Source organism: Ascaphus truei, chromosome 5 (assembly GCF_040206685.1).
Source record: "Ascaphus truei isolate aAscTru1 chromosome 5, aAscTru1.hap1, whole genome shotgun sequence".
NCBI lineage: Eukaryota > Metazoa > Chordata > Amphibia > Anura > Ascaphidae > Ascaphus > Ascaphus truei.
The window spans coordinates 178,286,131-178,312,190 of record NC_134487.1 but is presented as its reverse complement, the minus strand read 5'-3'; the positions used below and the strand labels follow the sequence as shown (position 1 = coordinate 178,312,190).

The 26,060-nt window shown below is 42.6% G+C and overlaps 1 protein-coding gene across 1 annotated transcript in view; it reads right to left on the bottom strand.

The window, feature by feature from the left end:
- The window catches only part of TGFA (transforming growth factor alpha), a 48,929-nt gene that overhangs the window by 4,597 nt on the left and 18,272 nt on the right, over positions 1-26,060 (bottom strand). The window contains exons 2-5 of the mRNA XM_075601327.1: positions 23,639-23,692; positions 6,207-6,324; positions 3,464-3,613; positions 2,385-2,494 (exon numbers count right to left, since the gene is read on the bottom strand). Coding sequence (XP_075457442.1) covers positions 2,385-2,494; positions 3,464-3,613; positions 6,207-6,324; positions 23,639-23,692 — 432 coding nt within the window. The remainder of the gene's footprint in view (positions 1-2,384; positions 2,495-3,463; positions 3,614-6,206; positions 6,325-23,638; positions 23,693-26,060) is intronic.

Genomic DNA, 26,060 nt, shown 5'->3' with positions numbered 1-26,060 from the left:
TACATTGACATGCACATATATATAAAAGAAAATTGTGTTTGGGACTCAAACATAAAAAAAAAAATGAAAAAAAAACTTTCTAACTCCGCTTTGTGATTACCCTAGAATGAGTTCAGAATGTGTTGTTTATCCATGATATTTACTGGACTTTTTCTTTTTGCATTTACAGAGATGTCAACCCCCGAGGACCAAAAATCAGCGAGACTTGGAGCAGGTGAACCAAAAACAAAACGGATTTTAATGGCAAAGTGATGGCTTTTAGAATAGAGACTCTATTAAAGTCCATGGGACACTAGTGAGACTGACCCCCAAATCAGTGAGAGGGGACATGTCTGCTGGCGGTTCCAGGCTCACATTGTTCAGTTATCAAGCGTAGAAGTTCCCACTTAGCTGACACTTGTTGAAATCAGTGCTACTTACTCGGCCTCCCTTCCTGCAGGGCACTGCAGCTTTAAACCTCAGCATGGCTTGGTCTTTCTTTGCAACCACATCTTTCCACAAGACACAAAGTAACCTTGTAGAAGTCCCTAGTTTCCTCTGCCTTACAATGACCCCGTTATTTACATCTCGGCAGTTAAACGCTCTCTCCTGCGTGTGGATACTGTAGCCTTACAGTGATGTCGTTCACTGTTTGTTGAGCAATTTGAAAACTGCATCTGGCAGGTGGCCATAACTTTTGGTCTAAACTGCCCTTTTCACCTCCTAAATGTCCCATCATTTATTAAACAGCCCAGCAGCTCCATCTCTTACCTCTGTCTCATGGAACGTCCTGTTTCCAACATACTCTGGGATATTCTCTATGTACTACGAGTTACAAATGGTCATTATGTAGGGTTGCCAGGTGGCTTCTCCAAAAAGACTGGACTCAATGATGAAAGGTGCGTCAGGTCACCATGTCCAGGGAGGGAAATTCCGGACACATACATGTCCAGTATTACAGTACCTCTCATTTTTTACGGGACAGAGGATCCAAAAACAGGACAGTCCAGTTCAATACCGGACACCTGGAAAACCCTATCATTATGACATGAAGGGGGTGTAACTTTCCTAGCTGCAAAACGGGGGCAGAAACGAACGCAAGTACCAGCACCAGATTTATGAACGAAAAGAAACCTAATTCAAAGCTACTGGAATTTTTCCTCAGGTGGATGAGTACTGGATTTTTTTTGTACTGGTTGTGGTCCAGTTTTACAGCCGGCAGACTTTAGTAAATTACCCCCTATGGCCCTTATTCAATGTGCTGTGAACTTGCCTTCTCTGTGCTGCAGAAGTAATGTCCCGTGGAATAATAATAAATGGGACACATGACCGTAGTGACGAGTCCGGCAAGGATAAGGGTCGTTTGATTCAAATGAATCAGGTGTTATTGGGCTGGTGGCAGTAACATGAGAGTGATGGAGGAAGCATGTGTAGGGTGGTCAGCATTTTAGGATAAACACTGGTAGAGTAGTTTGCCCGCCCTCCCTATTAAAAAAAAGTATTGTATAAAGTATATCGCTAAAACTTGTTTTACTGTAATTTCTGTTATGTATATGTCATATGCAAAAGTTTGTCTCCGCGGCCAGGTGTCCTTTCTAAGGCATGTGCTGGGAAATGAAATGTTTTTTGCCCCTAACTGAGGCATGGGGAGGTAGTCCCAACGCCTTCAGCTTTTCGGCATGGGTTCCACGCTAACCGTTGGTTAATTATGGTTCTTCCTGCCCACTTGGCTTTTGGATCAGAGGCTGGCACTTATGGTTAAAAAGTTGGTTTGTGTTGAAGCTGCCTTGAGCCCTAAGTGAAGGGCAACCATAACCGTGCCCTGCCAGCAATTCCCACCCACCCGTCCCTTTCTGCATATATTGTTAATTGTTGTTAGTGTAAAGTTTATTAAAAAAAATCAAATAAGAAACATGAGAATAATGATTCAAGTTCTTTGAAGGAGGGGAGAGAAGTCTTCTTTTTTGCTACCCCTACAGGGTGAAAGTGTTGAGACGTTTGTTGCCTCTGTCACAGGGGCAGTTGGGGGTAAGTGTGCTTATCCTTGCCAGAAGGGGCTCCGTACTTGGTAAAGTGGGGTGGAAGAGAGCTCCCTCACAGTCTCCTGTGTTATGGAAGCAAGCAAATTAATGTTTAATAAATGCTGTGGCCTTTTACACCCAATGAGGTGTCTATGACTAATTGGGGATGGGGGGGGGGGGGGAACAGATGTTCATTAGACGTAATTAAGGAATCTGCAGTCATGAGTTCAGTTCTACTCCAATGAATAGGACTAACATTTTCTGGGAATCGAACTCCATGGCATACTGAATGGGGACCTTAGAGTGTAAAACCCTTTCATTTACATACAGGCACTTTAACGGCTAAAAGGCTAAAATGATTTCTGAAATAGGTGCTTCTGTTACCTGTCTCAGATTTGCAGCAGGAGGCTCCACCTTTCAAAAGGCCACCGGGCTTCTCATCTCGACAGAACAAAGCACGACACCACTCACACTGCTTCCTTAACCGACAGCAGCTATAAAACAAAGAGAACCGATGAACAGAGGAGTCAAGACTTGCATAGATTGGGGTCTACAAAGCAATGCGTCTAAAAGGTGGTCCCTCTGGTTTAACGGTGATGTATCTGAAGATCTGGGTGAGACTCTGAGGTCACCAACACCGGCAATATGTGAGACTATCATGAGTGAGACTGCCTTCCCAGGAGTGATACTACAGATGAAACTGTCGGCTTTGGCCCAGATTCTGAGGAATTCCGTGAACATGTCGGTGAAAATCCTCAGCATAGTCCATAGATGCTGTAATGGCCCATCAGATTAACACAGCGAGTGCACTTACTGCTGTCATTTGGTCACTATAGCGTAGATCGACATTTTTTTATTACTCGTTATTTTAATCTTTATTCAAATAAAGGTTTTTTTTAATAATATCATCATTACACCGGGAGGGTGAATGCCCACAGCTGGGTTTACCTTGTCTGGTTCAGTAGTACCTATCATTATTTAGCCCAGAGGAGCACCTCCCTCCCCCCTCCCATATTTTTTCCTAGCTGAACGGGGGTGTATCTCTTCCCAGGAGTGAGACTACCTTTTCCATGAGGTAGACTGAAGTGTTACATTCTAACTATGAGCAACACTACCTTCCAATGAGTGACAGACTCCAAACTAGTCAGAATATTTTCTAATTACTTATTCCATGGAAAATAAACTGCAAAAAAATTGTCACTTCTATACAACTAGCACTAATATGAGAGGCTAAGTACAAATGAGTTAGACTTCCTCCCAGTGAGTGGCACTCACTATGAGTGAGACTGGCTCCCAGTGAGTGGCACTCTCTCCAGATAACTAGGGCTGCCTACAAGTGAGACTTGGCATGTGTCCATTAGGACTAACTAAAAGAAGCCTGGAGAATTAAATTAATCCAGTTTTGGGTGCAGACTGCAGATTCACCCACACTCGCCCCAGTTACCTTGCTGTCTTGCACTTACTGTATTAACACGCAGGCCACAACCAGAATAGCCGACGCTATGAGCGACACCACCACTAGCGCAGTGATCGTTTGCTTCTTCTGATTCGCAGCAACAACCGCTAAAAGATCTGCGTGCTCACAGCGGGTCCCAACAAAGCCTGGGTGACATCTGAAGAGGACAAGACCCAATTCATTAGGTACATGTCTACCAATCCTTCCTATTACCGGACAGGAGCATTTCTGGGTTGCATAGCCTGTAAAAACACTTTGGCCCCGATTTACTAACCAGTGCTAAGCCTTAAGCCATTCACTCCCAGAAGAGGAGCCTGTAATGCATTGCGAAGCATATGCCAAGTTAAAGGGACAGTATCACATAGCCGGAAAAAAAATCCTGCATCTTTAAAAAAAAAAAAAAAAAAAAAATTACTTCTTAATGTTATTGGCTTCCTAATAAATATTTAATCACCCATTTAGTAATATTTTCCCATGTTCGCTTCCTGTATTAAAATTAATATGTTTCCAATCGCCTCCACTGTCCCCACTGTCAGACCCATCACCATGCCACCGACAAGACTAAATCCAGAGCTGACCCCAACCCCTGCCGATTAACCAAGCAAGCTCTCAATGCAACTAACCCATAGCCCGGCCATAATGTTCCCACCCCCGCCCACCACAAAGGCAGCTTAACAATTACTCTCTGCCCATCACATGAAATGTTCCACATTAACCCCACCATTGTTTTACTAACTAAAGTACAGCGCCCTGGATAAAGACCCTATATAAATGATGTTATAAATAAAATTAGTTCTAATCTTATCTGCCAATTATTGCTCTTCCCCTTTATCTCATCGAGCTCATTATGTTGCCATTAAATGCCAATAAAAAAACCCACAATGGGAACAAAGTCTGGAACAACAGTTTACCAGCATATACAACAGTTTACCAACAGCCACAGAACAAGAGAGGTTAGGCAAAGATGGTAAAAACAACCCTATGCATTTGGTTACTATGGAGATATATTAATACACATATATATTAAGCAGGACTACTCCGTGACACTTTCCATCATGGATTACAGCCCGTTACAAGTGAACATACTGTAAGGTGTTGAATAAGTCTGGTCCATTAATATGAATTCAGCCTTAACAGTCTACTAGCGCTGACATTGAAAAATGATCCACCGTTTCATCTGTTTTCTTTTTAAAAAAAAATTAAAAAAATGAATCCAAAATTCCTACACCATTTTGTTGTACATTAAATTAAATTAAATTAAACAGGGAATTGTATACAGGGAATTCAGCAGTCAGCAGCAAAGGGAGTGCCCTGAAACTACGCACGATCTTATCAAAATGGACATTAAAACAGGGTCAGCCTTTCCAACTTATTGGCCAGAGTTTTAAGTGGATCAAAGGCCGTAAGTTTTATTATGTATGTTATGAAAAGCCAGGATGAGCCAGCAAGTATAAAGTCCACATGGAGTGCTGTTACAAACAGCAGTTTAATGGGACTCAGACCCAGACATAAAGGTTACTCCTATCTCGTGAAGGACACAAACTCACTGCCTTTTCTATAAAATATGCAGGCTGGAAGATGTGGATGGTACATGGCAGTCACAAGGAGCCAGTTACATTATTTGGGACTGTTGCACTATGTAATTGTATTGTAGTTAGGGGTGGGCACTTTCATGGTGTTGGTATTAAAAAACATTTCATCTTTTGGTTTTCGAGTTAAAGGATGAAAAATAAATAAATCTCAAAATAAATTGGGAATTTGTTTTCAAGTTTTGCTATATTTCTAAATGTCAAAATTTGTTTGCAAAGATTTTTTTTCTGTTCGCAAAAGTTTGCCCAGTTCAAAAAAATAAATTCAACTCGAATTTGGCAAAGTTTGGATTTTTAACCTGTGAACCTACCCATCCGTAATTAGAATGGAATACATCAAGTTTTTACGGGAGATACCCCACTGTATAACACAAGACTGCTGAAAATGAGTGGGAAACACTAGACGTGTGTGTGTGTGTGTATTCAAATGGGTGAGGCTGCTTTCTATCAATGAGACTCTCTCGCAATGAATGAGACTGCTTTACGGTTTGCAATACTCAATCTGAAGGAGTGAGACTGCCTTCCACTGACTGAGACTGCACATAAATATGTGATAGTCAATTGAAATAAGCAAGACTCAATCTTAATAAGTCAGACTGCCTTCGATTGCAAGAGGCTCACTTCGAATGTGTGCGACTATTTATGCGATAAGTGAGGCTGCCTTCCATTGAGTGAGACTGATAGCTAATCAGTGAGCCTGCCTGACATTGAGTGACTGACTTCCAGGGAGCAAAACTGCCTTCCAAAATATGACCCCCTTTGAAATGAATGAAACTGGCCTTCAATAAATGCTGCAGACAAGTGGGACTTCCTCAAAAGATGGCAGCCCTACCTATTTGGAATCAAGTGAATGGACCTAAAGTCTTAGCACCTATCGTAAAGATGAGTCCGTTTGCCATGCACTTAATGTAGTCTGTGTGGCAGACTGCCATCGAAAGAGTGAGTCTCACCCTAAATGAGTGAGACAACATTCTGAAGGGTATAGAAGTCCTCACACATATAACATACGCCGGCATTTACATAGTGTAAGTGGAACAGCACCTTTACATTACAGTGCATATTGGATAATACTGGTGGTCAGATTGAGGGTTTATTACTTTAAATGAGCACAGACACTTTATCACAGCACAGATAGACGGCAGCATCATGAAGATAACTTACATACAGGCTGGTGTTGCCTCCTGTATTAGAAACCTGCAAGTCCCGTGGAAGCAGAAATTACTGTGAAATTCAGGGCAGTCGTTAAAGTGAGATCTCACTGCGGCTGCAACTGGTGGTCCTGCCATAAGAAAACAAACAGTATTACATTTTAAATCCCTTCCAGCCCAGATATTACATTTATATCATAACAGAAATTCTTTAAAAAAATAACAAATGAACATGATCCACTGTATATTAATGCTGAGTATCTTCATATACTAGCCGATTTGTCATTCTATCCAGATAACCACAGTATGGGATGTTCCCCACAACAGGGTTTTATCGGCAGGCAGTAGGGTTAGCAGCGCTAAATATTTTGATTGATCGTACCGTGCAGATTTATACAGTAGATGCAATAGATGAGTACACCCATTATCGTGTGAGGGTCAGGTAATTTCATTACCTCTCTATATAACCACTCACCATGTCGCTTACAACCCAAAGCAGAGAAAAGACAGGTTTACTTAAGATTGTATTGTGTTGATTGGAAGGTGTCTTCACTCATAGGAGGTTGTCTCACTCATCCAAAGACAGTCTCACTCAAAGGAAAGCATTTCCACTCAATAAAAAGTCTGTCACTCATTGTAAGGCCGTCTCACTCATTGTAAGTCAGTCTCACTCAATGGACGGCCGTCTCACTTATGAGCAGGCAATCTCACTAACTCGAAGACAGTCTCGCTCACACAAGCGCAGTCTCACTCATTTAGCATCAGTGGTTGCATAAACTTCAACAGAATCTCAAACATTCTGCCTGGTGTCCTTTATCCCATTAACCCAAAAGTGAGCTCCACGTATCAACAACTGGAATTGGATGCGTTGATGAAAGGGACAGCAAGGCAGGATGAGGGTTAATTTCTTCTGTTCAGCAGTGATCTCAACTAAAATGTGTGTTCCCGGCTTGATTTGCTAAACAGCTTAAAATTCGCTTCACTGAAGCTGATAAATAATCATTTTCCCTATCTCCATATATAAAAAACACATTCCAGGGATGACTCCAAATACCTGCTTTGTTTTGACAACAATTTATAAGTGACATATAAAGGGGTGACACACAATTAGATTGTAAGCTCTTCGGAGCAGGGACTCCTCTTCTACAATGTTACTTTTATGTCTGAAGAACTTATTCCCATGATCTGTTATTTGTACTATTTGTTATGTATATGATTGTATTACTACTGTGAAGCGCTATGTACATTAATGGCGCTATATAAATAAAGACATACATACATACATACATCTTCACCCAGATCTGACACCTATAAGTATTTGAAAGCATATTTTCAAGTTAGTTTGTAAACCTGGTGATCAGACTTGATAGGGGTTTGATTTACTCGGGCTGCTCCCTTCCGCGTGATATCACTATGTGCTGAGCAAGAGTTTGCTCAGGCAAATCCCCGTGTCTCCTCGTCCTCCTCCTTTATGTTTAGTGTCTCCCTGATAAAGACAGGGTCGGATAACCATAGAAAAAACATTTCATTGATGCACCCTCACTCATTCACAGGTCCTACTTTATTTCCAAAGAAACAAACATGTTGATTTTAACCCAGTTTCATTTGTTTAAGGAAGGCAATTAGATTGTTACATTAGTTTCAAAATGTTTGTAGGACAGCTATCAGGGACACCTTTAAACAAGTCACAGCAATTGTTAATTTTGCACCGTTAATCCTCTCATTCTGTGTGTTGTAAAGCCGTGGCCTGTTCTTTGGACCACCTACCAGGCTGAATCCTCATTCATATCCCTTCTTTTCTCACCTGGATGCCTGAACAATGAGCAGACACTGACATTTCTTTGACCAGCTGGTTAATAGCTCCTTTGAACTACAGTATATCACAGATGTCCCTTTGAAGCCTCCTCTAGCTACACAATAGACTTAATTTGTCTCCCTCCTCCACTGGAATTAACAGCTTCAATGCCCGAGGGGTCAGCCACACTAGGGGTTAAAAAGAGGTGTGGGAGTGAAACTGACATTAATACAGTCAGAGGAGCAGTGACAGGCTGGATCTATATGATTGACACCTTTTCAAGGGGCAATCCTTCTAAGAACAAAATGTACTAATAACAGTGACATGTTTAATCGGCAGTTCCTCCTAGAACCAAAGTGTACTAATTAATGGCAGTTTGATATTCTCAGAAGAACAGGAAGCCTCTATATTAGGACTCTGGTGATGGCATATATGATACAGGAAGTTCCAGGTATTGAGTGACATTAATGTAATTTCACATTTCACCTTTCACCTCTCCCCAGGTGACGGTACGATACAATATAAAAGATCTAGCAGCAAAGATACTTCTAACTGTAACTCTTCATACAGTACATCACTGCTAAAGGAACTGTGAAATAGAAACTTAATATTCAAACCTCACGCTTTTAAAACACTTCACTCCTGCCGTGACCAAATCACCCCTGTCACAAGCACAGCCGTAAATGATGACATCACAGCAGGTGCTAGCTGGACGGCAGAGAGACGCAGAACACTAAATAAGTCCATTACTTGGGATCATATTTCAGGATTATTAATTTTCAACTAACACACTATAAAAGTGTGATATTACCCCAGCCCCATTGAGTTCAATTAGGCTCTCCGTGCAGTAGCTCAGAATCGGCACTCTCTCACTTTATAGTATACAGGCCCTTTATCCTTTCTTGCTATATCAAACAAACACAGTTGCTACCCGACACAAAATATTCGGAAGAAAGAGCTCTCCCAAATGGAGTTTAATGCCGGACTCCTTATGCACATATGTGACCTTTGATCTCTCAGATCAGTGAGCATTCTGCATCTATGATCAGTACCAAACATTTTTTAAAAAAAAATCATTAAATATCTTCGACACAGGGCTGCCCTTCGCAAACCTTTCTACTGCATCAAACACCCTAACCTAAAAAGGCCTTTTTATTCCACTGCCAGTAGACGTACTATATTTGCAGACGGCTCTTCCAAAAGACACAACCTGCTTTTCAACATCATGCTGAGCAAACAAGCAGAGCCGTTCATGAATCGCTCTTTGAACCCATCGGAAAATGATTTGACTATGAACAAGAAAATACATCTCCCTTGTTTCGTTCGGGTTCATGCATCGATAGAAAAGGCAGGTCCCTGCATAAAACTCACATTTATCTCCCCCTTCCCTGGGGGGAGCTGCAGGAAGCATTGATATATTTAGGCAGGTCTTTTATTTTAATTTCTTTGAATTCTGCACATTCATTAAAACAAAAACAAAAAAAGTCCCTCTTTAAACCGGCGCCCATGAAATCGGAAACATGGGGACGGTTGGGAGTTTCAGATTTCAGCTGCTGTTTTGTGAGTCAAGGTTTATGAATGAACTCTGTGATGGAAGTGCATATGTATACCCAGAGAAATGTCAGCTCTGATTATATTATGGTGACAAAGGCAATGCGCTGTCCTCAGATACCCTAAAGTAGCACTGATGACCTAAATCCATTTAATTGGGATATTCTAACCTACTGTAGTGTTCTTTTTTTTAAAGATCACTCTTTCACATTTAGGATTAAACTGGAAGATATATACAGTATATATATACAGTATATATAGAATCCCTTTAAATGTGCAATCTTGTCTATATGGGATTATATTTATAAAGTACATAGATACTTCCATATAAATTGGATTTAGTCTGGAAAACACGTTATAAAAAAAAGTACGGAATAATTTACAATGCATCTGATCTCAGACGCGCTATTAGGGAGGGTTGGGGTTCCTTACAATGCATCTGATCTCAGACGCGCTATTAGAGAGGGTTGGGGTTCCTTACAATGCATCTGATCTCAGACGCTATTAGAGAGGGTTGGGGTTCCTTACAATGCATCTGATCAGACGCACTATTAGAGAGGGTTGGGGTTCCTTACAATGCATCTGATCAGACGCGCTATTAGAGAGGGTTGGGGTTCCTTACAATGCATCTGATCTCAGACGCTATTAGAGAGGGTTGGGGTTCCTTACAATGCATCTGATCAGACGCGCTATTAAGAGAGGGCTGGGGTACCTTACAATGCATATGATCTCAGACGCTATTAGAGAGGGTTGGGGTTCCTTACAATGCATATGATCAGACGCGCTATTAGAGAGGGTTGGGGTTCCTTACAATGCATCTGATCAGATGCGCTAGTAGAGAGGGTTGGCATTCGCAGGAATGTCACAATATAATTATAGGGTATAACAAAAAAAAGGTTGGAAACCACTGACAGAGGATATGTGAATGAATTTACATTATTGGGGTTGTGGAACAAGATAAACAATACCCCCATGTATGTCCCTCAGAGTACATACTGTAAGTGGATTGAAGGAGTACACCAGTGGTAATAGCACTGTTACTGAAGTGGGCAAACGCTCACTCTGTTTCTTTAACAGCATGTTGAATGGGACCATAGGCCCATGTTGCTACTATGTGACACTGCTCCTTATTACATCACAAAGACTCTGGCCTATGAAAGAGCAGCACTGCAGGGTGAGTTAGTCAGTCAGTACAGGAGGATACTGTGAAGGGATAAAGTGGCAAAGAAAGCTCTGAACACCAGCAGAGAACAGTAGCCAAGAAAAAAGAGGGAGGATCTCTGTGGCAAGAAGTCTGCCTTTGAAGCACCGAACCTGGTGAAAATCCCAGTGTCAGCTTGCACTGCAACTTGGGCAATTCACGTTTAACTCCTTGTGCCTCAGGGACTATAATTAGATTGTAAGATATTCATAACCGGGACTTCCTGTGCCTGCAAAATTGTACAGTGCAGCATACAATGTCATTAGATTCTCAACTCCAGTCCTCAAAACCCCCCCAAAAGGTTAAGTTTTTCAGGATATCCCTGCTTCAGCACAGGTGGCTCAATTGTTTGACTGAGCCAGTGATTGAGCCACCTGTGCTGAAGCAGGGATATCCTGAAAACCTGACCTGTTGGGGGGGTCTTGAGAACTGGAGTTGAAAAACCCTGGTTTAGATGTGTGTGTGTATATATATACATACACAAAATATATTTATATATAAACAATTATATAAATCCCGATTTAGATCCATTAAAGTTATCTCTGCCATTACAGTAGTTTGCGCACGATTACAGGGTCTACAGTATGTAAAATGCCAAAAGAGGTTTGTTTTGATGCACGACAATTATATTCCAATTTCCTGCCTGCGGCTACATCATATGTAACAAGCTTGTTAATCACGTCTCTTACGTTTGACACACACACCTGAGAAGCTTACGCCACCTCTGAGCTGGCAGAGCTTTTTGACGCAGCATAATAAGGGGAGTAAAATAACACAGAGACATAGAATGTGATGCATCCCATTAACAACAGAACCCCTCCTATTGACACTACCGAAATCACACCCTAGTGCAGAGGGGGCAGAATAGGAGCTACGAACCTAGATGCATGGGGGTTATTTATCAGTCTTCCACTTGCAGAAATGGAGCAAATATATTGCAACATATTAATCATATGTAAAACATACAGGACACCTGCAAGCTCATATTGAACCCCCAAAATAACCACAACATATATATAAGCATATAGGTGTCACAGAGGAGTGCTACTGAGCATGGCGATATATATTTAAAACCACAGACAGAACATGAAACACAGACAGAGCTCAGTGCACATCCAGTGAAACCTATTCACGGTACAGTGCATAGAACTATGCAACTAATTTTGACAGATTTATTATAAATCATTCTTCCTGGTAATGCACAGGTTATTACGAATTTATATTAGTGTTAGGGACCCTTGAGATGTGGTCTGCCGTGTAGTGGCTCAGGGGCTTACAACACTTTGGCCAAAATGTTAAACTAAAAGACCATTTTATTCAATAGATATCTATAAATATATATTTAGGCACTGTACCGTGTATAGGTTTCACTGGATGTGCACTGAGCTCTGTGTTTCATGTTCTGTCTCTGGTTTTAAATATATATCGCCATGCTCAGTAGCACTCCTCTGTGACACCAATATGCTTATATATATGTTGTGGTTATTTTGGGGGTTCAATATGAGCTTGCAGGTGTCCTGTATGTTTTACAAATCTTGTTCAGCTGGTCTTAGCTGGTTGGAACGTGGCTCTTCCTATCTTGTTGAAGCTCACCCGCTCCCACATTTAAATGGTTAAAAGCTCACTCCATGGCATCTCCCACTCTCAGGGGAACTTGCTTGCTTGCAGTATGAATGTGACAAATCTAATACAGAGTGCTTTTCCTGGTAATGTACAGGTTAATAAAAGCTTCAATCAGACTTAGAACTATGCCAACTAATTTTGACAGATTTATTATAAATCATTCTTCCTGGTAATGCACAGGTTATTAGGAATTTATATTAGTGTTAGGGACCCTTGAGATGTGGTCTGCCGTGTAGTGGCTCAGGGGCGTACAACACTTTGGCCAAAATGTTAAACTAAAAGACCATTAAATTTAATAGATATCTATACATATGTCACGGGAGACTCCTGTGGCGGGTAGGATCTCAGTGGCCGGAACAGCACGAGCGTAGTAGGGGTCACAAGCAGGGGTCCAAGGCAGGCGGCAGACAGCGCAGTCAGGAAACAAGCAGAGGTCCGAGGCAGGCGGCAGGTAGCGAAGAAAGGTAACAAGCAGGGGTCCGAGGCAGGCGGCAGGTAGCGAAGTCAGGTAACAAGCAGAGGTCGGCAACGAGGAGACTGGAACAGGACAGGCGGGGCAGGACAGGGACTGAGAACAGGGAGCAGGGACTGAGACCGGGGAGCAGGAACAAACAGGGACAAGCCAGATTACTAGCAAGGGCTTTTACTGTGAACAGACTCAGGTACAGGTACAGGAACAGAAAACAGATCAGAGGCATGTGCAATACTGAAGGAGTCTGACTTCAAGCAAAGGCAAAAGCAACAGACAGGAAGCAAGCTATAAAGGACAGAGACAGGAGCAACAAGAAGACAGACAGACAGAGGAACCCAGAGCCAACAGAAGGCAGCAGCACACCCAGTGGACAAGGAAGCTATGGCTAGGCAGGAGGTCTAGGCGACCCTGACAACATATATATTTAGGCACTGTACCGTGTACAGGTTTCACTGGATGTGCACTGAGCTCTGTCTGTGTTTCATGTTCTGTCTCTGGTTTTAAACATATTAATCATAGCAGAAAATGCCATTGCATCTTATGGGACATTTGTCTTTCATAAAATCCGATGTAGATTCGTTGCCCCCGGTTTGTCGGGAGACTTTGAAACATACTCACTCAGTTGTTTTCAATGGGAATCATTTTCTTTGATAGTTGTGGTGTTTTTTTTACTCTGGCTTTACCCCAGTTTTGGCAGTTGTGAGACCCCATAGATGTGAATGAAATGGCAAAAATTGTCCTGATCTACAGATCACTCTTGTGCTACTCACTAGTGGTTATTAAATGTTGTCACTTTAATACTAGTTTTGTGGTGTGCTGGGTTACTTCTTACTTAGAGTATATGAGTATATAGTATATATAGTATATTGCACTCATCTTAGCCAGGGTGATTTGGCCCATCTAGCACCCACTATGTGATTTTCACATGAACTTACTAGTAGTTGATTTGTTATCTCATATTTGAGCTTCTACACTTATTTTTGTGTTTTCTGATGCAGATCCATCATTATAAATGGTCCCACTCCACTTAACCTTAGCCATTGGCCCTATTGACACACCAGGTTCGTCATGGCACAAATGCACACTTTCTAGGGGCTGATTGGGCAGACCCAAAGAAGAACTCCCTCCACTTCCGTTACCATCGGCTGGCTACTCTTTTCCAGCCTTCTTGAGGCAAGCACCCACTCCCCCCTTTGGGTGTTTGGGTGCCGGAAGGGCTGCGGTAGCAGAGTGCCACAGCTCCTGTTTCACATCGCGATCACGTGACGGCTCCCTGAAGAGTCCTCCTCTTCCAATCCTCTGCCTGCTAGATCGCGTTCAGCGCTCCACACGTGTATAATGCGATCTCACCTAGAAAGCAAGCTGAAAAGGGGCCCCTATAGTGCCAGACCCCATGACATAGCCACGTAGCAGTCAAAGGGTTAAATACCCCCCCACCACTCGCCTGCCTAAGGCCTCGCTCAGACAGGCTGCTACGTCCACGCGCTTGCGTGCGCGCCTCCGCCGCGAGCTCCTGCAACCCAGCGATCTGCGCTCAAACTGTAGGAGTTGGGTTGCGGCGTTTGGGGGCGTGGCGGGGGCGTGACGAACACGTCACATAGCTGGTTTGCCTTTTTTGGCTGAACCAGCTCACGTGACGCGTCTGCAGACCCAAATTTCAATTTGGGTTGTGGCGGCAAAATGTCGCAGCGTCAACGCTGTAGTTTGCCGCCACAAGCAGTTTCTAGTGTGACAACTGTTATTCACAAGCCTCAAAGAGTGACCACCCCGCGCACGTCGCAACGCGGCCTGAGCGAGGCCTAACCCTATCATGACAGTGGCTAGCCGGCCCCGGGTCACGGGCCCTCCCATCTGACACGCGGGTGTTTCTCTATCGTAGTTGTTGCTCAATAAGAAAGCACCTTTATTAGCATCCATGCAGGGAAGCAAGATGTTGAAAGGCTGTTTTGGTGCATGGTCGGTGTACAGAACTGTAGCTCTTATCTCCTGCCAATGTCTACAGCATAATTCATTAAATGTACCTGCTCTGTAAACTGTCTCTGCTTTGTGCACCGACCAGCTTCTTTTCTCAGAGGGAAACTCCTCTTCTGCGTTCTGCATGTCAGGGCAGCTTGACCATCCAGTCCATACCACAGACCGTGCATCTGGCTGCTCAAGGGTTCAATCCCACGGAACAACAAAATAAGGCCTATTAAACAACTTATTTGTCAATGCTGCCTTCCTTAGAAGGATTCAATTGCAATTGAAGTCTGGATCAACAATGTAACTGTAGATATGACGGTTTTATTTTAAAAATAGATTAGGTAATAAAAAAACAATCTCTGGCCCTTGCACTTCATGTCATTGTTCCTGCAGTGACTGGGGCCCAGATGTAAGAAAATTGAAGTGTACCAGGTACATCGTAGGGGTACGTTAATGGTGCCATTAGGTTGATTTTTGTATGCCTGTCTGGGTGTGGAAGGGTTAAAGAGTGGCAGTCGTTTATATTTATCCCATGAAACATGGGAATAACACCATTAATTAGTTCAGCGTCCTCCTACGAGGAGTTATCCCTTTAAAAAAGGTGCAATCTTGTCTATATCAGATTATATTTCTAATGGGCCCAGATACTTCCATGTTGTTTTCATTGCTGCGGGATGACGGCAGTTCAGGTCACAGGTATCGGGGCAAGAGCAATTCAGGTCACATGTATCAGGAGAAGGGCAATTCAGGTGACAGGCAGTGTGACGAGGGCAGTCCAGGCCAGAGGCAGTGTGACGAGGGCAATTCAGGTCAGAGGCAGTGGGACGAGGGCAATCCAGGCCAGAGGCAGTGGGACGAGGGCAATCCAGGCCAGAGGCAGTGTGACGAGGGCAGTCCAGGTCAGAGGCAGTGTGACGAGGGCAATCCAGGTCAGAGGCAGTGGGACGAGGGCAATCCAGGCCAGAGGCAGTGGGACGAGGGCAATCCAGGCCAGAGGCAGTGTGACGAGGGCAGTCCAGTTCAGAGGCAGTGTGACGAGGGCAGTCCAGGTCAGAGGCAGTGTGACGAGGGCAGTCCAGGTCAGAGGCAGTGTGACGAGGGCAGTTCAGTTCACAGGTAGTGGGGCGAGAGCATTCTGACGAGGGCAGTTCAAGTCGCAGATAGTGTGCCGATCTTATACATTTCCCTTGCACATTATTGTTGATTATAGGCTAAAGATGGTAAATTCCGGGCATTATTGAAACCCCTGCTCTCTGATTGGATAATGCCCAGAATTTTAACCAATCAGAGAGCAGGGGTTTCAATAATGCCTGGAATTTTAACCAATCAGTAATGGCCCGGAATTTTTGGCACCTTGCCTGCAGAGAACTCTGCACAGGAGAGTGAGGGGGAAAGTTTGTGTGCCTGCTGTGTGTTTTGTGGGTGTAAAGGAGGCAGCAGAGTCTGTTTTGTTGGCGAGTGTCTGCAGTGTGTGTTTTGTGGGTGTACAGGGGGGGCTGCAGTGTGTCTTCAGTGTGTGTTTTGTGGGTGGATGAGGGGTGTAGAGTATTTTGTGTGTGTGTCTGCAGTGTGTGGGATTAAAGGGGGGGGCTGCAGTGGGTGTTGGGAGGGGGCTGCTGGTGTCTGTTTTGTGGATGTAGAGTGGACAGCAGTCTGTTTTGCTGGTGTGTGTCTGTGGTGTGTTTTGTGGGTGTAGAGGGGGGGCTGCAGTGTGCGTCTGTGGGTGTAGAGGGTGGTTGAGGGCTGAAGAGTATGTTTTGGTGTGTGTGTGTGTGTATGTATGTGTCTGCAGTTTTGTGGGTTTGCAGGGACTGCAGTGTGTGTTTCTGGGTGTAGGGGGGGCTGCTGTGTGCTTGTGTGTTTCTGGGTGTAGGGGGGACTGCTGTGTGTCTTGTGTGTGGGTTTTGTGAGTGTAGAGGTGGAGGAGGGCTGCAGTGTATTTTGTGGGTGTAGATGAGGGGGGCTGCAGTGTGTGTAGGGAGGACTGCAGAGTGCGTTTGTGTGTACAGAGGGGGAGGGCTGCAGTGTGTGTGTGTTTTCAATTGTTCATTTTAATAAACTTGCAGTAAAAGCAAAAGTATGTAGACAATCATACTGATAAAAATCAATGACTACAAAAGTGTCTATCTTTTTTATGAAAAATTTAAAAAAAAGCTTATAATAGTAATAATCCCCTCAGTACAGGGCATTACTGGCCAATAATGCCCTGGCTGGGTTAAAGTCCCTCGGCTTCGCCTCGAGCCTTCAACTCTTCCAGCCAGGGCAATATTGGCCAGTAATGCCCAGTTCTTTGGGGATTATTACAGTACATAAATAATGTCTCCCAGGGAGATGTTTCAAGAGCAGGTCCCACAGGGCTCTGGAAATTCCCCCACAAACCAACATCCTACCCAGTGGCCTTTGTTCCTTCAACTGTTTTATGGTCTCTTAACCCACATACAGAAAATGTCACATCTCTAGAGCGATTTCCTCTTCCTATCCCCATTAATATTTTTATACAGTATGCTGGAGTACTGCCAGGTATCATTTTTGTGAGGGAGCTATGGAAATAGCGAACTATGTAACTCGCAGGAATGGAGTTCTAGCTCCCTTATTTGTTAGGGCTCTATAACAAGCTCCATGTCGTGATTATAAAATGATTACGAAGGGGGTTGAAGACTGATCGTCAGTAGAAAAATGTTTTTTTTTTTTTCCTGCCACTTTACTTTATTTAACGCTAGATCAGTTATTGCAGATTAGATGTTATTTATTATTTTGTTGTTTAAGAATTTAAATATGAAATAACCCAATGCTCACATAGGATTCCTTACAAAAATGAAAGAAAAAGAAAAAATACGGTTTAATATGTTATATTAAAGAAAAGTTGCTAATTTAAAATAAAATATTATGGATCTTTCCTGTTTAATCCGTGTTGGGGTATAGAATAGCTCTATGCGTTCTGACAGAGAACCAAAATGCAGTGACGGCCACGGCAGCCATATTGTTCTATCCCTGGTAGCAAGCCTCGATTTTCATAAAATAAACCCTCCCGCCCGCAGGGATTTAAGAGTGTAGCATAAATAAAATGTTGTCAAAATTAGTAAGAGACAAGGAATAGGCCAGCAATGCATCAGATTTTGCTTTAAAGAGCCACATGTTATGTACATTATATATAGCAAAATGGTTCCATTTGACGGAAATTTTTAGCCAGGGAACTTAGAGATACATAGAGATGCAGAATTGAAAGCATTATAATCTGTGTTGTGTAAATCCTCCCTAACTCCTCCTATTGTACACACACAATATGTTACATCTCATTATAATCTGTGCATCATCTAACTCCTCCCTAACTCCTAACTCCTCCTATAGTACTCACAGAATATAATACGTCATTATTATCTGTGCATCATGTAACTCCTCCCTAACTCCTCCTATTGTACACACAGAATCTCATTATAATCTGTGCATCATCTAACTCCTCCCTAACTCCTCCTATAGTACTCACAGAATATAATACGTCATTATAATCTGTGCATCATGTAACTCCTCCCTAACTCCTCGTATTGTACACACAGAATATATTACATCTCATTATAACCTGTGCATCATGTAACTCCTCCCTAACTCCTCCTATTGTACACACAGAATATGTTACATCCCATTATAATCTGTGCATCATGTAACTCCTCCCTAACTCCTCCTATTGTACATACAGAATATATTACGTCATTATAATCTGTGCATCATGTAACTCCTCCCTAACTCCTCCTATTGTACACACAGAATATATTACGTCATTATAATCTGTGCATCATGTAACTCCTCCCTAACTCCTCCTATTGTACACACAGAATATGTTACATCCCATTATAATCTGTGCATCATGTAACTTCTCCCTAACTCCTCCTATTGTACACACAGGATATAATACATCTCATTATAATCTGTGCATCATGTAACTCCTCCCTAACTCCTCCTATTGTACACACAGAATATGATACATCTCATTATAATCTGTGCATCATGTAACTCCTCCCTCACTCCTCCTATTGTACACACAGAATATAATACGTCATTATAATCTGTGCATCATGTAACTTCTCCCTAACTCCTCCTATTGTACACACAGAATATGATACATCTCATTATAATCTGTGCATCATGTAACTTCTCCCTAACTCCTCCTATTGTACACACAGCATATATTACATCTCATTATAATCTGTGCATCATGTAACTCCTCCCTAACTCCTCCTATTGTACACACACAATATGATACATCTCATTATAATCTGTGCATCATGTAACTCCTCCCTAACTCCTCCTATTGTACACACAGAATATGTTACATCTCATTATAATCTGTGCATCATATAACTCCTCCCTAACTCCTCCTATCGTACACACAGAATATGATACATCCCATTATAATCTGTGCATCATGTAACTCCTCCCTAACTCCTCCTATTGTACACACAGAATATGTTACATCTCATTATAACCTGTGCATCATGTAACTCCCAACTAACCCCAACTATTAACACTCCCTAAATCACAGGTATACGGGCAAAATAAAAGGTAGAATATCTTAAAGCAGCAGGCTTTCTTTTTAACCCTCCTTTTTACAAGGACTAGAAGCAGGGAGTCCCCAGAGCTGGACCAAGCTATTCTCAGCTCCGGGGTGCCACTGATTCCCAATGTCCTGTCCCCTCCAGGGAAACAAGTGAAGGTGAAAATCTCCCACATAACGCGGCACATACGAAGCCATCAACGTTATCCGTCCTATTGGCCAGCGTGATGTGGGGGATTTATAAACAGGAGGTACCTTTACCGGTAAGTATCTCAGGAACAGGGGAGAGGAGGGTTCTGGGAGATTAATATAAAACTGTTTCGTACTAGGGACCCCCAGCTTCACATTCTGTTAAAAAAAATGGGGGGGTGGGGGGAGAGGGAGGCGATCTACTGATTTATTCCAGAGACATTAAAAGGGTGACAATGCTCCCATTTAAGCCAATATTCCATATGCTGTGAAGCGGCTTGCCAGTGCTGGAGACGACTTCTGCTCCATTCAGACGAACGTGCCTACATTTTTCTCTACAAAGGGAAGGCGGCTTCAATGCATATTGAAGATGGGCTGTAGTAGATCCCTAATTGCATTGTTACACGACCCGATGAGAGATAACTCAGTCACACCCGGAGGTTGCTGTGGGAAAAGCCGTAAATCAGCGTAAACCCCCCCCCCCCCCCACCCAAAAAAAGAAGTTGGTTCCGAGGACCTGCGAGTCAGAAACCTCCCTGGATATACACACGTGTTCATACGCAAATGAGATTCCGCCTTTGATCTGTGCTGTCACTGTTTGCTTTATGATTTTCACAGGTGAGGAGCTGTAACAGTTCCCAGATTAGAAGGAAAAAAAAAGTCTTTAACCAATTTATGGGTAAACAAAGTCTTAACAGACTGTACAGTTCCAGGGATCCTGCTGTTAACTCCTTACAGGCTCCAGTGAGAGCAATGTGGTGAAATGGGAAATTCCCCCTTCCACCATGTTCTAAAAAACCATTGTCCCTTAACATTCTTCTATTGTTTACATGTATTTGTCTAGGTGATTATGTCTATCTATCTATATATCTTTTTTTGCACATTGCATATTGGATGGTAAATTGCCATCCACACCATCTACAATTTATGACACTCTTACCTACTGTATCAGCTAGTCAAAGTTTGCTTGGCTCAATTTGCTGACAAAAACCATAGCAGTTTGAGGCTTGGACATTTCCAACGGCTACACATGCTTCTGGCAGGGAGCATCCGAAGGTATTTGCTCACTTAACGCCATACACTATGGCTGAATACAAAAAGTATGGGGTACGTATATAGGCAGCTCTCCAACGAATGGAAGTATGGAAGATGCGAAATAGGTGCACGGGAATAATGGAGGGACCCTAACTCTCCTATCCAATCCATTTATGGCTGCATACATTTGGAGTTTATTCCTTCATTTGGGACGTGTCTGATCCACACTTCCAGTGTCCGTTGGATTGCTCCCTCTCAGCTGTTGTTAGCGTGGACGTCATCCAGCCAAGCACCGGAGTGATATACCCATTTATAACAGGATGTTAATCTTACAAATTTGCTATCCACCTCTCATTCATAATTTAGTATGTACATGTTTTTAAACACTGTAATAATAAAAAAAATAATAATAAAAAAATATATATATATATATATATATATGCTATGGAGCATGCACTGTATGCTATGGAGCATGCACTTCTTTTTTATTTTCTTGCGATATATATATATATTTATATCTATCTACATATCTACTTTTTTTTCTTTTTTAACGGAACCTTCCATTGTGCCTCTAGATGAAAGTTTTCGATCAGTGTATTCTGCCCGTACTCACGTGTGGATGTGAGCCTTGGACACTAAAGGCTAACCTACTTCAGAAGCTACAAACAACTCAAAGAAGTATGGAGAGATGTATACTGGGTATTATCTGAAGAGACAGGAAAAAGAATGGATGGGTTTGAAACTAAACAAGAGTCGGGGACATGACAGGGCTGAAGAAATTAAAATAGCAGTGGGTCGGATATATGGCAAGGAGAAAGAACCATCGTTGGACAAAGATGTTACTCGACTGGATTCCAAGAGATTAAAAGACCAAGATGATGACCAAAAGTAAGATGGGAGGATGAAATCAGGACATTTGTTGCAATAACAGGGAGAAGAGGCTTGCAACCACAGGACCTAGAAGATCCTTGGGGAGAACTTCATCCAGCAGTGGATCGACAAGGGCTGAAGAGGATGTGTGTATTAAAAAAAAATGTTTTCTGAGTAAGAGGAGTCTTAAAATTGGCATTAATTGGAACATATATTGTTGGCTTCTCTGGCAGTGAAGGTGTTAACTAGGTGTGTTTGTGAATCAATGTTCAAACATACCCTGCTGCTTGTACCCTGCACAGCTGGGGGTGGGGGGGTTCATGTCTGTGTGAAGCACTGCAGTCACCGGCTTCCCTCCTTACTGCTGATGGGTCTGGATTTCATTCCCATATACAGTCTTGCAGCAGCTCTAAAATTAGAAGCCTCACCTGCATTGCCTTGCAAGCCTGGCATGCTGTGAAGCCAGATACATGCCAATTACTGTGGCACTCACAATAGAACTGTGTTAAGAGTAGGTATGCATGTATATTTTAATGGAGCCAAGCATGTACGTAGGGCTTTACAATTTGTACAAACATTACAATACAAATTCAATACAGGGAAATATACTAGTACAGATGGGATAAAATGCATCAATACATAAACGTAACATCAGGAGGAAGGAACCCTTGCCCCAAATAGCTTATTACTGTACCGTCTATATATTTTTTCTTTGGCAGTCTAATGCATATGGTTGTGATCCTAGAATTTAGCCATTACCATGTAAACTTAATAGCACCCCTCTTTCTTGCCTTTACTGGCATTCTATAGACTCTGAGTCCTTCTTTGGTGACTGCTAGACAAGCAGAGACATGCCGAAATGGTTGTGTTGTGTAGAAGTGAAGGCCCACATCCACAGTGGTCCGTTAACTCAGTGCTAATAAAGCACTGCTAACAAAATGATTAATGGGCATTCCCCGAGGTTAACGCAACTCCACAAAGTAAATGATATGCATTAATGTGCATCTCAATAACATATTCAACGCCATATGGCTTAACGCTATGTTAAGTGAGCACTGCTGAGACTGAGACCTAAAACAAGATGTGGAGAGGTACCTGTGCACAAAAAGGTCCACACCTGAGATACCTGGGAAATATGCCAATTTGCCTACACGTTGTACATACAAATTAGCAGAAAGCAAATCGCTGCGTTAGTGAGCGCTGAAGACACATTTGCACTTACCGAGGTGTTAACTTAGGTAGTTAGGTTAATGCCTCCTTAAATTAATAACGCACCCCTGTACGATCTGAGTCCATGTATAGGTTCAGATTTGCTAAGTGGTGTCATTCCATAAGAAAATCTTCGGCCACTGAGAGACACCTTACAGCTCAATCACTTGAATGGACAGTACAGAGTTGTTTTTATTGCGCAACAGCAATTTAGTACATATACATACATACACACACACACACACATATATATATAAATCGGTGCGTCTGGATCGTAATCAGCAAGAAAGTTAGTGAGGTTGACAATTCTGCCATTGCAAAGCTTCGTAACACCCTATGCTTTTGTATTCCTATTGAATAAAGCAGCAGTCCGTGCTTCCTCTTACAGATCTGGAGGGTCCCACAGAACTTATCTGTGATCCCCCGACCTCCAGGAACTCCCTGGTTCCACTGCTGCGGCACCCGGAAGAATATTGTTGCAGCGGCCAATAGAAAAGATGCAACGCTAGCGGGCGATGCATGGCTTCCAGATATTTGTTGTTTTTTTGTGCTGGTTCTAACACTAAAAAACTACAAATATGGCCACCGGACTACCAACATGGCCGTGGAGTCGTGACCTTGTGGCCATGTTGGTAGTTTGCGGCCATATTTGTAGTTTCTTTTTGTGTCATAACGATACACACAAAAATCTACAAATATCTGGTATCCAGGGAGTCCCCAAATCTCAGGGGACTATGGATAAGCTCAGCAGACCCCGCCTTCATGTACGATTTCAAAAACAAATATCCATTTGGGGGGAGCAAGTGAGAGTGTATAGAGGTAGACAAGGTTATTGCAATAACGTCGGCTTCATCTGTAAGTGTCGGGGGGGAGGGGGGGGTGGAATCGAACCCAAGTGCATATGTATACTACTATTCACTTTACAAACCACATATTAACCACTGAGGGGAGGGCACCTGTAATTAGAAAGGTAGTAACTATTTACTTACCACTAAGTGCAGACGTTGTGTTTTCCAAGGCATGGCAAGCAGCAAACAGAAATCCTGAAAGGAGAAACATGGATATTATTATGTGTAGCGCCAACATATTCTGTAGCGTGGTACAATGGGGTACAGAGATTTGATAAAAACATAAACGGTTACATACAAATAAGGACAAACAAGTGCAAACAGATACAAAAGATAAGGAGGGCCCTGCTCGTGAGAGCATACAATCTACAGGGAATGAGAGACAATGTTGAAACAAAGGGTAATGTGGCTGCTCATTGTGGGACGGAGTATACATCAGGATTTCGTGTGGTCCAACCGCACAGTTGATCCCATTAAGGTTTGGGGTTGGGGATTTTAGGGTGAAGATTGGATATAATCATACAGATCATATACAGGGGCAGCCTCTGATATAACAGATCCTATATTATCATTTTATATATACGCCCAGACTCCTGCATCGTCTGTTGTTTACCTTTGATGAATTAAAACCTAAGTGCCACTGAGTCGCTTTTTACAACTCCTCCCTGTTTCCTCTTATGGCTTTATATAACCAATTCTCATAAATCCTCCTATACTGCATAAAACCGTTCCCTACAGCTCCTTTCATTGCTCCATATAACCAATCCCTTTAACTCCTCACTACTTCCTTTTAACTCACCATATTACACCTCCCATCCTATAGCACGTCCATAAGCCCTCCCTATAAATCCTCCGACTGCTCCATATAACTTCTGCCAATAACTCCTCCTACTGCTCCATATAACTTCTCCCAGGAACTCCTCCTACTTCATTATAACGTCTCCCAATAACTCCTCCTACTGCTCCCTATAACAACTCCTACTGCTCCATATAACGTCTCCCAATAACTCCTCCTACAGCTCCATATAAATCCTAATATCTCCTCCTACTGCTCCACATAACTGCTCCCTATAACTCCTCCTATTGCTCCATATAACTTCTCCCAATAACTCCTCCTACTTCATTATAACGTCTCCCTATAACTCCTCCTACTGCTCCATATAACTTCTCCCAATAACTCCTCCTACTGCTCCATATAACTCCTAATATCTCCTCCTACTGCTCCACATAACTGCTCCCTATAACTCCTCCTACTGCTCCATATAACTTCTCTCAATAACTCCTCCTATTGCTCCATATAACTTCTCCCAATAACTCCTCCTACTTCATTATAACGTCTCCCAATAACTCCTCCTACTGCTCCCTATAACTCCTCCTACTGCTCAATATAACTTCTCCCAATAACTCCTCTTATTGCTCCATATAACTTCTCCCAATATCTCCTCCCACTGCTCCATATAAACTTCTCCCAATAACTCCTCCTTCTGCTCCTTATAAACTTATCCCAATAACTCCTCCTACTGCTCCATATAACTCTCCCAATAACTCCTCCTACTGCTCCATATAACTTCTCCCAATAACTCCTCCTACTGCTCCATATAACTTCTCCCTATAACTCCTCCTACTGCTCCATATAACTTCTCCCAATATCTCCTCCCACTGCTCCATATAAACTTCTCCCAATAACTCCTCCTTCTGCTCCTTATAAACTTATCCCAATAACTCCTCCTACTGCTCCATATAACTTCTCCCAATATCTCCTCCTACTGCTCCATATAACTTCTCCCAATAACTCCTCCTACTGCTCCATATAACTTCTTCCAATAACTCCTCCTACTGCTCCATATAACTTCTCCCAATAACTCCTCCTACTGCTCCATATAACTTCTCCCAATAACTCCTCCTACTGCTCCATATAACTTCTCCCAATAACTCCTCCTACTGCTCCATATAACTCTCCCAATAACTCCTCCTACTGCTCCATATAACTTCTCCCAATATCTCCTCCTACTGCTCCATATAACTTCTCCCAATAACTCCTCCTACTGCTCCATATAGCTTCTCCCAATAACTCCTCCTACTGCTCCATATAACTTCTCCCAATAACTCCTCCTACTGCTCCATATAACTTCTCCCAATAACTCCTCCTACTGCTCCATATAACTTCTCCCAATAACTCCTCCTACTGCTCCATATAACTTCTCCCAATAACTCCTCCTACTGCTCCATATAACTTCTCCCTATAACTCCTCCTACTGCTCCATATAACTTCTCCCAATATCTCCTCCTACTGCTCCATATAAACTTCTCCCAATAACTCCTCTTTTGCTAAATATAACCGCTTCCTATAACTCTGCTATTGCTTGATATTACCACTTTACATTAGCAAGTGTTATTAAACCCACATCGGAATAAAACACTGATACAGAAGCCCAGATATTTTGTAGGAGTGTTGAAGCACTTTCAATAAATTTAAAAAAATGACCTGTTAGGTTGTTTATTTGGAAGATATATATAATGCATGTCTGTTTCATGTGAGGTCAGCAGAAAGAGGGAGGAAGTC